Source organism: Dreissena polymorpha, chromosome 5 (assembly GCF_020536995.1).
Source record: "Dreissena polymorpha isolate Duluth1 chromosome 5, UMN_Dpol_1.0, whole genome shotgun sequence".
NCBI lineage: Eukaryota > Metazoa > Mollusca > Bivalvia > Myida > Dreissenidae > Dreissena > Dreissena polymorpha.
The window spans coordinates 4,915,745-4,931,127 of NC_068359.1; the positions used below are offsets into that span (position 1 = coordinate 4,915,745).

A 15,383-nucleotide genomic window follows, 5' to 3' on the forward strand; every position below is an offset into this window, starting at 1 on the left:
GACGGACGGACGGACGGACGGACGGCGGAGATCACCACAATATCCCCACCTTTTTTTCAAAAAGCGTGGGGATAATAAATATTTAAATACTCAAAATTCATCTTAAAAAAGCAAATGAGTGGTATTTTGAAAACAATGATTTTCTGTCATGTGTGTGGTGTAAACTTAAGAAAGTTCTGCATTTCGATTGTTTATATGACCATGTTTAGGCAAATAACATCAAATCATACAACGGATCATGTGTAATATTGTTTATTGATCTGTATTGATTTTTTCAAAAATACGTTTTATACGTTACAGAGGTTTATTTGCTATTGACAGAGTTCAGGGCTCGAAATGAACACTCGCACACTCGCAAAATGCGAGTGAAAAATACCGATTGCAAGTTAAGTTTTAAGCCACTAGAATTTTTTTGGGAGTGAAGAAATAGTGAAAAATATTGGTTTATGCGCTCGATGTCGTGATCGCTAAACCTTAGGTCAATTTATAGAACGTCCGAATACCCCTATGCGGAAGCGCGCACCTTGTATGTAGACTGGTATACTTATAGTGTAGACTGGTATACTTATAGTATAGATACGCGGATGGTATTGATACAAAGAACGTGCAACAGTCGACTATTTACACGTGTTCATTGAACTTGAACAGACATGGCGTCGAAGCGAAAAATAACTAGTTTTGTTTTGCCCACAGACGGAAATAGCAATACGAAAGATGAAGCAAAGTTAACCGTTGAGCTAGAAAAAAAACAAAAATTAAATCCTTCTACGAAAACAGCGAAAATGTGGGAACAAGAACTTAATATAATACTAAAATTTGCGAGAATGTTTTTTGATTTTGCGAGTTGGTATTAAAGCTGCTCGCAATGTTTTGCAAGTAGAATAAAAAGTTAAATTTGATCCCTGAGAGTTCATAAAAATACGTTACATTTCTTATTAGTATTCTCAGGCACTTCATTTTCAGTTGTATAAAAGCGTAAAAATACGGTAGAAACCACTATGGGGCATCCCTTTCTAAAACAAATTATACCGTATTTAAGCAGATATTTGTTTGACGATTATCAACTGTGACGGGTAAAAACATATATTAGGCCCGATTTCCGTTGTAAACCATAAAATGTATTTTAAAAATGCGAAAATCCATTACAGTATTGAAAATTGTGAAAAACATGCACGTTTAACAATGTTGTAGGTGTTATAACCGTTAAAAAAAAGCCCGGGTTCTGAGGAGAGAAAAATTGTATACGTTTCAATACGCTTCAGCCTTTTGCTGCAAAAATCGACCAGGTGCCTAAAGGATATGGGGAATATGCATGTCATGTCATGTTATTTTGTCACACAAACAGTGGTTTTAATTTTTGCTGAAATAATTAAAAGCTAAAATTTGGATACCAAAACAACTCAAAATGTACTTAATCTGGTTAGATGAAACTCATCACATGGATTGAGGACCATAAGCAGAGTAATCATATTATATCAGTTTTTTTATTGACAATTTTTTGGTTGCTATGGTTACATAAATGAGTGAAAACTACAATCTGGATCCTGCAACAACTCAACAACTACCAAAGCAGAGTTGATGCAAATTTGTGCATAGAGGGTCAATATTTCAGTGGTTTTTGTCAGACCAAAATTGTGGTTGCTATGGCTAAACAAATAATTGAAACCTAAAATCAATCCTGCATTAAAGAATAAAAGCTAGAATTATATCCCGTATCCCGTTCTTACTTGAAGAGCGTTAACCCAGTTTGTGACAGCTGTTTTGTTTGTGACAGAGCTGATAACTGTTAACTGAATGATAAGGGTATTTGTGATTTTTGGGGAACAAATGTCACATGTTTTAAAAGAATGTTAATATAATTGTGAATACAAAGTACAGCGAATTAAAGACCTCAGTATCAATTACTATAAGCCATACAATGTTGTATTGAAATGTGAAGTTAAATTTGTTCGCAGGTGAGCAAAGTTTGGAAATTTGTTTCTTGAACTAAGCTCACCTGTGAACAATTTGCCAGCTTATGTGAATGCCACTTGTCTGCTGTTTGATGTTGACAGTTACTTGTTCACATTCACCTTTTGAACACTGCATTTATTGGGTACTGTTCATAAGATCACCGTGGAACCGTTTATTGTGAGACTTTTGTACCTGCATAACATGTCTACACAAGATACTACAGTTTTATTCACAGACCTTGTGACCCAGTACTAATTACATTCATTGTATAATTTGTGGCAGTGGTTTCTTTCAGGTGTTAAATCGTGACTTTGAGGAGACATGTTCTGTCAATACGGACATGCGGTCCATTCTCTTCATTCTTTTCAACCCAGTACGAGATGAACTCATAACGGGCGGAGTCGGTGGAATAAAGGTAGGCCTTATAAAATGAGAGATGATCTATTTCTCTTTGACTGAATTACATTAAGATGTATGACTTGCAGCTATTTTGTCACCATTGTTTACTACTTGGGACCATCATTTTTTTTCCAAATGACTGCTTAAATTTTCCAATTGAAGGCTTCCCAAAATAAAAGAAATCTTTTTATGCCCCCCTTCAAAGAAGAGGGGGTATATTGTTTTGCACATGTCGGTCCGTCAGTCTTTCCTTCCGTCCACCAGATGGTTTCCGGATGATAACTCAAGAAGGCTTACGCCTAGGATCATGAAACTTCATAGGTACATTGATCATGACTGGCAGATGACCCCTATTGATTTTGAGGTCACTAGGTCAAAGGTCAAGGTCACAGTGACTCGTTTTTGGATGCAGTTTAGGACCACATTTGCAGATTATATTATGTACTGGTGTCGTGGGGTCTCCATCCCCACCAGATGGTTTCCGGATGATAACTCAAGAACGCTTACGCCTAGGATCATGAAACTTCATAGGTACATTGATCATGACTTGCAGATGACCCCTATTGATTTTGAGGTCACTAGGTCAAAGGTCAAGGTCACAGTGACTCGTTCTTGGATGCAGTTTAGGACCACATTTGCAGATTATATTATGTACTGGTGTCGTGGGGTCTATCTACCAGGGCTAGTGCTGTCCCAAAATTTCTTTGAGCCAACCAGTTTTTTTTTTTTTTTTTCGCTGGGCGAAAACTGGTTTGGAAATAATTATATATATATTATATATACATGTACTATCAACTTGTTATGCCCCCCTTTGAAGAAGTGGGGGTATATTGTTTTGCACATGTCGGTCTGTCGGTCCGTCCGTCCACCAGATGGTTTCCGGATGATAACTCAAGAACGCCTAGTCCTAGGATAATGAAACTTCATAGGTGCATTGATCATTAATGGCAGGTGACCCCTATTGATTTTCAGGTTACTAGGTCAAAGGTCAAGGTCACAGTGACTCGAAATAGTAAAATGGTTTCCTGATGATAACTCAACAATACTTACTCCTAGGATCATGAAACTTCATAGGTACATTGATCATGACTGGCAGATGACCCCTATAGATTTTCAGGTCACTAGGTTAAAGGTCAAGGTCACAGTGACTTAAAACAGTAAAATGGTTTCCTGATGATAACTCAAGAATGCTGATGCTTAGGATAATGAAATTTCATAGGGACATTGATCATGACTGGCAGATGACCCCTATTGATTTTCAGGTCACTAGGTCAAAGGTTAAGGTCACAGTGACAAAAAACGTAATCACACAATGCTTGCCACTACAACTGACAGCCAATATGGGGGGCATGCATGTTTTACAAACAGCCCTTGTTAGAAATTGCATTGTTCAGTTCATCTCCCTATCCAGCAGTTTGCGTTGAACCTTGGCAAACAGAACGTTTAAAACACTTTTATTTCAGTTTTATAGTATCTGTTAGTGACAAGAACATAATTTAAGTTCCCAATTGTAGTAAAGAAGGTGTAAATTTACCCAACTGACATGGCCCCTGTCCCATTCCCAAAGGTGTAAATAAAAACTGAAATCACATACAGTCCAGCCTAAATAACCTTCCTAAAGTGGTCAGTCCAGATCCCCCCCCCCCCCCCCCCCCCCCCCCCTGACAAAAATCATTCTATATTACAACTGAGACTAACGGTCACCAGTCTGTAACAGGTCAAAGTATTTTTCACTCCAAAAGCCATTTTTTACCTGTGTTCAGCAGTCAAGAGGCGGTCATTTTGAGGTGCAAAAAGTAAACACTCAAATCAAACTGTGTTGTTTTCTCTTAGCTCTGCATGACGTCATCATAGCATCTTTTGTGTGCCTATTTTGTGGCTTAAGAATCTGATTGTGGCAACTGCCTTCGTTATTATAAACGTGGCCTACTGAAAGAAAACAAATAAAAGGGTGTTGAGAGGTGTTTTTTTTACTTAAACAATTATGAGGAAAATCTTTAAAATTAATCATGGCAGAGTATTTTACACGTTTTAAGTAATTTTTTCAAGTTAAATTACCACCAATAAGCTTTTAAAACTTTGAGGTAGTAATTTAACTTATGGATTTAAAAATAGCATTTTCAGATCATTTTATAAAGAGAGCTTTCTAGCGTACATGTCTATTTTACAATAATAATAATAATAAAATCATGGATCAACATTTAGTTGTAAATGCAAGCTCCTCACCTTAGAGGAGCTTGCAACCTGTACGAAATGTTCCGCCCCGAATTGAGACGGAATTTTATTGACAGTTCCGCCTGGAAAATTGTTGATTCCGCCCGGATATAGTGGTTACAAGAATGAATGTTTTCAAGGCGGAAAGGAGGCAGAAACATGGCAGAAACGGGGCGGAATTTGGGGCGAAATATGCTAATGAGGAGGAAAAGATTTCCGGGCGGAAATTAGACTGGGATGGTAATTTCCGGGCGGAAACGACAAGAGAATATGTGAATTATTCCGAGGGGGGAGGTATTATGAACTACTCTGGTATATACATAGCTCCTTAAGCTGCTGATGGATTGATGGACATTAAGTGGTCAAAAAAGCTACAAAAAAAAATAAAAAATTAAATCACAAAAACAAAATGCACCCTTCAATCTTTTTCCAGATACAGTCAGTCATAAAACAAACATTTTTTGCAGATGACACAACATACTTCATTGATGGAACAATTAACTCATTCACTGCTTTAATAAACGCAATACAAGACTTTAGTGAAATATCTGGCTTAAAACTTAATACCAAAAAATCAACGTTTATGCGTTTTGGTATACTAAAACATTCACTTATTAAATTTAAGGAATACAAAAACTTTATCTGGACCTCTGATGGAGCTTAATTAAACACTTGGTTTCTATTTCACAAATGACAAAAATCTTAATTATATGGCAAAAAACATTCAATAAGATATAGACACCTTTGACTGCATTATGTCTTTTATATAATGTGAAATTACTGCAAAGATTATAAACAGAGTGGCTTGAGCATTCATTTTAAATGTTATAGGTAAACCACCTGCCAAGGCAGATATTACTGTAAAACAATATAACTATAATAAACACAGCATAATATAAGAAAACAATACAAAGTTAATATTCTAAGAAACAAACCTGTTAAGAAGTTTGGAGCATTTAAAAAAGTTCCATCATAACTCACTGATTCTTGCTCTTTTCAGCCTTTTTTACACACTGAATGTTGACTTCCACATTTTACTTAATTATCCCAGAAAGTTCATCAAAGTTAGATTAATTCATCATATTATTAAAACTTAAATTTAAAAAAGTCCAAAGACATTGCTTTGAAACTTCATTTCAAATTTTCAAGCCAGTAATAGGTCTTACAAACACCCGCTGTTATTTTCAAATTTCTTACTCACTCTGAACAAGAGTCTGTCCTTCTATCAGGCTGTAGCATCTCATATTACCCCATATTGTAACCCATGAATTCTTTGTTTACAATTGACATGACGCCTTATCAGTGATCGCTCCGCCCACTTAATCACCTGGCTCAGCGGGAAAAAAACCTAGACAAGCTAACACAAAAATGGCTTCTTTGCCTATAGACTGCATATAGATTTACGCGATATTCAGGATGATTTTATGGACTTGTTTAACACCATATTACACTTGTAAAGGGGTTGATGCCATTTAGTTATTCTGCAAATGCAAAAAATATATGATTAAAGAGAACATCAGCTATTTATAACTGGTAAATCGGTACATTAAACACACTCTCAAACGCTTGCGCGCTTACCGAAATCGAACCCGTTATTATGTGTCATGGTGGTATTTGCAATAAATTAACACTTCACCGGTATTTACCCGTGTTATTTACAAAATTATTACCGAAACATTCCCCCCTTCCCGTGTATTTGACACGAAATAGCGCTTTATAACTGGGAATTCGGTGAAGTTTTACGCGCTTTCTGACGCCGGGTGGGTACCTCAATCTCACATGTTATTGCGTATAAAAGTGATATTAATAATATTAAACATTGCTTATGGGACATTTATCAATCACTATAATTGAAAGTGCAAGACAGCACAATAAGTTTGGTCATTGTCATATATAAAGTAGCGCTGTATGAAGGGGAATTCAGTAAAGCTACCTGTATCAGACGATGGCGCAGGTACCGACTTCTCCAAAGTTAGGCATTTATTGGTTATATCAGTAATAATAAATCTTATTATGTGGCATTTATCGATTCAATTCTAGTAAAATAGAAACATATGATCGTTTTCACTTGTTTCTGACACACACAAAACTCGATTTATAACGGGAATTTCATTAAGTTACGCAAAGTTGGTACCAATCTTCTCTATTATTCTACAAGCACACGTGATATAATTCATACTTAATAATGCGTAGTTTCTAACATAACAATTCCAATTTTTTTTATAAATAAATGCTCCAAAAGGGTGATCTCGGTAATTCTACACATTGAAGCTTCCACTTGCTCTTGTCAAGACCGCATTTCCGCGTTTGAAATGGTATATATTTAATTAATCTAACTTATGGATACCGAATGTCAGAGTTACATAAAACCTATTCACACCGTTTTTGCCTTATTTCATTTCCGCTTTTTTTCGGACAAATCAAACGAAACTCTCAAAGGTGTATTTAAGTGACATCACATGTCTGCACATGTGTAGATCCAGTTTTTAATACCGTATACGTGCGCTTATAAGACGCATTTTTAAGACTCAAATTAATAAGTAAAAGTGGGGGTCACGTCTTATAAGCGAGATACTTGTGAAAATAAGCGAAATTTTTCAAAATATCGAGTTTACTGGGCTTACGCTGGCCAAGTTGGACACTTGTCAATTGTTTTGAATCATCGCGGCAGCCATTTGCATTTTCTCTAAAGTCTGTATTTGCCCGTACCGTGTATCGGAACGCTATGTTCAGTTACCGATTTACTTGAAATAAAATGTATCGTTATTGATTTTGTTGTCTATTATTTTTTATTTGAATTTTGTTATTTTGGGGTCGTAAGACGTTATATTGTCCATGGTTATACTTGAAAAGTTTTTATCACCCGATTGTCTGCGCGCGACGTCGTTAAATGTCATATAAATTGGACATAATAGTATACGTGTGTAAGCGGCGACACGATGCCAAACATGCTTAAAATAACAGCAAAATCAGTTCGCAGTTTGAAACTGTTAATTGTTAAATAAACACGCGATTACAAGTGCTTCTTGACAAATTTGTATCACCTGATCGTCTTTGTTCGACGCTGTTAATTGTCAATTAAGACATATTTGGCAATAAGGGTATCGTCTGAAAATAGTTACCAGTTTGCAACTGTCAATTGTTAAATAAACAATTTCATTCAGACGACCCCCTTATGCCGATGACACCTTATTTATTAGGGACCCACGACAGCGGGAGCAAAGAGCGACCGCATGCAATTATTCACAGGTGGCTTTCTTCTTGACCCGTGATTTCACTCTATCACGCGATTGGCTTATTTTATGAAAGTAGGCATTACCTATAGACAAGGGGCGTAACATTTGCATAATCAAGGTAATCTATATCTGCCTCTTAGTTTTCAATACCCGTCAAACAATACAATTATATTTACAAATTACAACTACTGGAATCGTCAAAATGAAACGCAAACGTAACTCTTATGATCTCAAACTCAATGGATGGTACACAGGACGACGAGTTGTTTGTTGATCTTGTGGAAAATCGCGATCAATCTGAGGATGTATCGGCCTGTGCAAAGGTTAGTGATTGCGACGATGATGATGATGATATCGGCGACTGGGTTTACGATGACAATCTCACTAGTGAGGAATTCTACGAACTGTTCGGTGAAAGCGATGATGAGGATTTCGAGGGATTTTAAGATGACTGATACGATCAATTACGAACGTAATATGTTTAAAATTGTTATGGCAAATTGATTAAATACGCAATTGTTAGAAATTGTGTTAATTTGATAATTATTTTTACTGTATGAATAATACTTGAAAATAAATTAAAACCTACTTATATATCATGAAATAAACAAATATTATTTACTTTGTTGTTTGATTGTTTTATTTTTCGGACTTGCGTGAATTACTAATTGTATGCAGCGCGAGTTTGAAAAATTCTCAATGTGTTTCTTATTGATTTTCTTAATGTGTTTCTTATTGATTTTCTTCAACATTCTGCCGTTTTTCGGCCGATGAAAACGGCAAAATTTGACCGCGTCTTACACGCGGGTCAGTCTTAAATCCACCGATTATAAAGTCCGAAATCGGGGTGTGTCTTATAAGCGAGGGCGTCTTATAAGCGCACGTATACGGTATAATATATCACGTGTCACCTTCTAATAACATGTATAATGGCAATAAAGTGCATTACTATCAGAGTAATAAAACACAGCACAAATTAGGCTTCATGTTGGGTTTTATTTCTCTTTAAGTAATGCAGATGAACCTGGCTTCTGTATATTAATGACCTAGTAACTGATAAAACTATTTTTTAAAAACGTGAAATATTATGTGATAATCAGATCGATAACATAAACTATTAAAATCTGCTAGTATATCTGATACAAATATATTATAATTGTCTTTGACAGTGTTGTCATTCAGTTGTTCGTGGTGACGACCGCATGCATTTATACATCTCTTACACTTCTCAAGATCTCTTTTCGGCTTTGGAAACGATATAAATTAAATGTCACCAGCTAATCTTTCAGGATATCGATTGTCCGAGTTACATAGTCCCCAACGACACCGTTTAACCATTTTTAATCGTTTTTTTTAAGAGGAAAACAAAAAAAACTCGTTGGAATAAAAGTGAACCTAAACATATAGCTTGTCTAGAAAATGGCGGACAGGTCGTTGCTAACGAGTGCGCCCGATTAATCGATCGCTGATTGGTGGATCAATTCTAGTAGGCAGAGCGATCATAGATAAGGCGTCATGTCAATTAACTTGGGGAATACAAAGATACAGACACCAAATTGACATCTTAAAACAAAACACTACTGATAAACAGGGATAAATGTACTGCATTTCACAACACTTTTCAACTTGCATACAGCCCTTAATCAAATTTGCTCTAAGACCCTTAATTCAAAGATATTTTAAATACATAGTAGATTTACATGTACTTTAAACGTTAAAGTAAGGTAAATTATCATAACAAAGTGATTTAATTATAAGGTCTTATAAAAATAAGCCTGAGCCAAAATATATATAAATTTCATCCTCAGAACAGTATTTATCTTAGTTAATTATTTTCCTCCAAATTTAAGGAGTGAAAACTTGCAGCTGAATTTGTGGATTACTGTAGTCCTTTTTTTTCAGAGTCATTCCAGCCTTAAATTTGTGTCATTTCAAGCTCAATTCAGCCTTTTTTGCATGGGTTAACTATTGTATGAATTGAATATTAATGCTGTTTACCTCGTGTATGGCAAATGTTTCCTACAATAACCATTTAGAAACTGAAATCAGAACTGTGTTTTTTAATTATCTTAAAGTCCCATTTTGAAATTCTTTATCAATAGTTTTCTAAGTCCGCCCCAGAGAAATGTATAAGTATGAAATTCCGCCATAGTTAATTTCCAAAGTCAGAAAATCCGCCCCAGAGAGATGTATAAGTACGAACTTCCGCCCGAGTCTTATTTTCGCCTGGAATTGCTGATGAGTTCCGCTTGGAAAAAAATCAAGAGACATGGTCTTTTTGGGGCGGAAATCAATTTCCGCCTCTATTCTGCCCCAAAATTTTGTACAGGAAGTCAAGTGTGTGAAACTGTTTGAATCTGATAAAAAAAGTCTGCATTTGTATACATTTTAGTGAAATCAGTTAATTTATAGCAAATTAATGTGTATAATTCAATAGAAATAAGTTGTGTTATTATACTTATTTACTGGCAATAAGCCTTTGTTAACATAACACTGTGGGCAAACAACTGGGGGGGGGGGGGTAATTCTAGCAATTCTACCACCTGACCAACTATCTAAAAAGTTGTCACCTGAGAATAACAGTCACCTGTCTACAACGGCAACTTTAGTCATTAACATTGACAGGCCACTGTTCTCAGATTGGACTAGACATTTTTAGCAGCCATGTTTACAGACTTCATCCTGGTTTATTCTCAGTTTAATAAAGACAAACTGTTGTTTATATATCTAAAATAATGTTATCATGTTTTCATTATCCTATGATTGTTAATTGCAATAAGTTAAGTTAAAACTATAAAATGACACTTTTTAAACAAATATGGCAATGAAAAGAAGAAAAAAAGTTGTTGTTTTTTTAATGTTAAAGATTATTATATAATGTTACTGAGCATTGGTAGTGAATACCATACCAATAGTGTTTATGACATTATAAAAAGTGACATAGAAAGAATTGTAGCTTTGAAACAAGTCTTAAAAGTATTCATGGTAATAAATATCCATTTTCCAGATTCATCATTGCCATGGTTTACTTAAAAAGGAAGATATTTCTTAGATGAAATGTGTACCATTCCTATCTGCATATTTCATGTATGCGTTTCAGATATGGCAGTTTCTTCAAGTAGCAGGCAAAGCTTTCACAGAGTTAAAGCCCCTTGCAAACTATGAACTGAGAATCAAGTAAGTTGTGGTTGTAAGTTTGGTTACATTCTGAATAAACAGGTCTTCTGCTCATAACATGATGACTCATGTTTGAACTTGTCCTTGTTTACTTTCTTTTAAAAGTATATACCTTAAAGTTACAAAAGCATCTTAAAATCAAGTGAAACCAAGAATTAAAATGCTGAGCTATTGTTTTACTATTGCAGAGCCTAATATATAGCAATAATATATATGGTGTTTTTGTTAACCATTCCTCTACATCCATTTTTTTAAAGAAATAGTAAAATATTAAAGCTTCATCTGTGCATTTTTAGTGGTAATGAATATGTTGAACGATGTTTGAAGTGTTAATAATGACATCATTAGCATTTTGATTTTTGCATTTAATGTTTGTTAAAAAAAAGTTTAACGCTGTTTGCATTTCTTTTTGTGTATAAAATATACTACATCTTGCATGGTATCAAATTGTTTGTCTTTTGAATCTGATTCATTTCATTTGAAAATGAAGTCTTTATAGTTACTTGTACCAACGTGATGTTGTCTATGTTTTCAGGGACACTCTGCCTAATGTTGGAGGTAGCTGGGTGAAGAAAGTGGAGCTGGACTACAACTTACAGCATCTCTACTGCTGTTCAGACACAGACCTACATGTTTATGACCTCACTGGGAAGCTGCTATTTAAGTTTGAAAGGTACCATTGTTACCATTACATGTGTATGACCTCACTGGGAAGCTGCTATTTAAGTTTGAAAGGTACCATTGTTACCATTACATTTCCCATTGTATGACCTCACTGGGAAGCTGCTATTTAAGTTTGAAAGGTACCATTGTTACCATTTCATTTCCCATTACTTTTGGGAGGGGAGAGGTTTATATCATTTAACCCTAATTATCTATGAAAAGAGGGGTGTTGTTAATTTGGAATCACAGTCCCTTCCTCAGTCTCAATCCATCATTCTCAAAACAACTTTGTCCTCTGACTTTCACACGCATCATAGGATTTCAAATAAACTACACAAGAGTCAACTTGTATGAGACAGTGTGGTGTACCAGCCACAAAATCTGGGGTGCTTCTTTTCAGATCAAGGTCAAACTTTGAGGTCACAGGTCAACATGTCAGTGACAAAGCAGTATGTGGGGTTATAAACGTCTTTTAGTGATATCTCCAGTTTGTAGTCCATATGAAGAGGCATTAAAGATGAGTCGCACTCTGAGAAAACCAGGCTTAATGCATGTGCCTAAAGGTAGAACACTTTCTGATTTCATAGAATTTTTCGTTTCAAGGTTGTCCAGGCGGAAAGTGTTGTCCCTGGTAAGACTGTAGGGCTACACAGGCTACTTCTAGTCTTGGAATCAATATGGTTCAGAACTTACCACACATGCATTTAGCCCAGTTTTCCCAGAACACGATCATTTTTATGTGCTGGCTGGTGAGAACCTGATTGAAGAAGCATATGGTCATCAGTCATAAACTACTTTATAAGTAATTATAAAAACTGAACCAAATCTTGATGCGTTTTAATGCTCATGGCAGTGGTAAGTGAATATGAAACGCATCACCTTTTTGTGTACACACACAAATAATATTGCTCTAAATAGTCCTAAAAATCCACTAAGCATGTCCATTTGAGAAATTGTTAACAGTTACTAGGTGCATACTTGATATTCTAACAAAAAGGAAAATGCAGCTTTTACCTAACTTTACTGACATGAACATCTCGTGTCCATTATAGGGCTCACACCATGGTCATCACAGTTTAACTGACATGAACACCCATGTCTATTGCAGGGCTCACACCATGGTCATCACAGTTTAACTGACATGAACACCCATGTCTATTGCAGGGCTCACACTATGGTCATCACAGTTTAACTTACATGAACACCCATGTCTATTGCAGGGCTCACACCATGGTCATCACAGTTTAACTGACATGAACACCCATGTCTATTGCAGGGCTCACACCATGGCCATCACAGTTTAACTGACATGAACACCCATGTCTATTGCAGGGCTCACACCATGGTCATCACAGTTTAACTGACATGAACACCCATGTCTATTGCAGGGCTCACACCATGGCCATCACAGTTTAACTGACATGAACACCCATATCTATTGTAGGGCTCACACCATGGTCATCACAGTTTAACTGACATGAACACCCATGTCTATTGTAGGGCTCACACCATGGTCATCACAGTTTAACTGACATGAACACCCATGTCTATTGCAGGGCTCACACCATGGCCATCACAGTTTTACTGACATGAACACCCATGTCCATTGCAGGGCTCACACCATGGTCATCACAGTTTAACTGACATGAACACCCATGTCTATTGCAGGGCTCACAATATGGCCATCACAGTTTTACTGACATGAACACCCATGTCTATTGTAAGGCTCACACCATGGCCATCACAGTTTTACTGACATGAACACCCATGTCTATTGTAGGGCTAACACCATGGCCATCATAGTTAAACTGACATGAACATCCATGTCTATTGCAGGGCTCACACCATGGCCATCTCAGTTTTACTGACTTGAACACCCATGTCTATTGTAGGGCTCACACCATGGTCATCACAGTTGTACTGACACGAACATCCATGTCAATTGCAGGGCTCACACCATGGCAATCACAGTTTAACTGACATGAGCATCCATGTCCATTGCAGGGCTCACACCACGGCCATCACAGTTTTACTGACATGAACACCTATGTCTATTGCAGGGCTCACACCATGGTCATCACAGTTTTACTGACATGAACACCCATGTCTATTGCAGGGCTCACACCATGGCCATCACAGTTTTACTGACATGAACACCCATGTCCATTGCAGGGCTCACACCATGGCCATTACAGTTTTACTAACATAACACCCATGTCCATTTCAGGGCTCACACCATGGCCATCACAGTTTTACTTAGAACACCCATGTCCATTGCAGGGCTCACACCATGGCCATCACAATTTTACTGACATGAACACCCATGTCCATTGCAGTGCTCACACCATGGCCATCTCATTTTTACTGACATGAACATCCATGTCAATTGCAGGGCTCACACTATGGCCAACCCAGTTTTACTGACGTGAACACCCATATCCATTGCAGGGCTCACACCATGGCCATCACAGTTTTACTGACATGAACATCCATGTCCATTGCAGTGCTCACCCCATTGCCACCACAGTTTAACTGACATGAACATCCATGTCTATTGCAGGACTCACACCATGGCCATCACAGTTTTACTGACATGAACATCCATGTTCATTGCAGGGCTTACACCATGGCCATCACAGTTTTACTTACATGAAAATCCATGTCTATTGCAGGGCTCACACCATGGCCAACCTAGTTTTACTGACATGAACACCCATGTCCATTGCAGGGCTCACACCATGGCCATCACAATTTTACTGACATGAACACCCATGTCCATTGCAGGGCTCACACCATGGCCATTTCATTTTTACTGACATGAACATCCATGTCAATTGCAGGGCTCACACTATGGCCAACCCAGTTTTACTGACGTGAACACCCATAATCATTGCAGGGCTCACACCATGGCCATCACAGTTTTACTGACATGAACACCCATGTCCATTGCAGGGCTCACCCCATTGCCATCACAGTTTAACTGACATGAACATCCATGTCCATTGCAGGGTTCACACCATGGCCATCACAGTTTTACTGACATAAACATCCATGTCCATTGCAGGGCTCACACCATTGCCATCACAGTTTTACTGACATGAACATCCATGTCTATTGTAGGGATCACACCATGACCATCATAGTTTTACTGACATGAACACCCATATCCATTGCATGGCTCACACCATGGCCATCACAGTTTTACTGACATGGACCCCCATGTCTATTGCAGGGCTCACACTATGGTCATCACAGTTTTACTGACATGAACACCCATGTCCATTGCAGGGCTCACACCATGGCCATCACAGTTTTACTGACATGAACATCCATGTCTAATGCAGGGCTCACACCATGGCCATCACAGTTTTACTGACATAAACATCCATGTCCATTGCAGGGCACACCATTGCCATCACAGTTTTACTGACATGAACACCCATGTCTATTGTAGGGCTCACACCATGCCCATCTCAGTTTTACTGACATGAACACCCATGTCTATTGCAGGGCTCACACCATGGCCATCACAGTTTTACTGACATGAACACCCATGTCTATTGCAGGGCTCACAACATGGCCATCACAGTTTTACTGACATTAACATCCATGTCCATTGTAGGGCTCACACCATGGCCATCACAGTTTTACTGACATGAACACCCATGTCTATTGCAGGGCTCACAACATGGCCATCACAGTTTTACTGACATTAACATCCATATCCATTGCAGGGCTCAC

The 15,383-nt window shown here is 37.4% G+C and overlaps 1 protein-coding gene across 1 annotated transcript in view; it reads left to right on the forward strand.

Annotated features, from left to right (window-relative positions):
* The window catches only part of LOC127832253 (uncharacterized), a 116,205-nt gene that overhangs the window by 21,392 nt on the left and 79,430 nt on the right, over positions 1 to 15,383 (forward strand). The window contains exons 5-7 of the mRNA XM_052357580.1: positions 2,249 to 2,368; positions 10,903 to 10,979; positions 11,515 to 11,652. Coding sequence (XP_052213540.1) covers positions 2,249 to 2,368; positions 10,903 to 10,979; positions 11,515 to 11,652 — 335 coding nt within the window. The remainder of the gene's footprint in view (positions 1 to 2,248; positions 2,369 to 10,902; positions 10,980 to 11,514; positions 11,653 to 15,383) is intronic.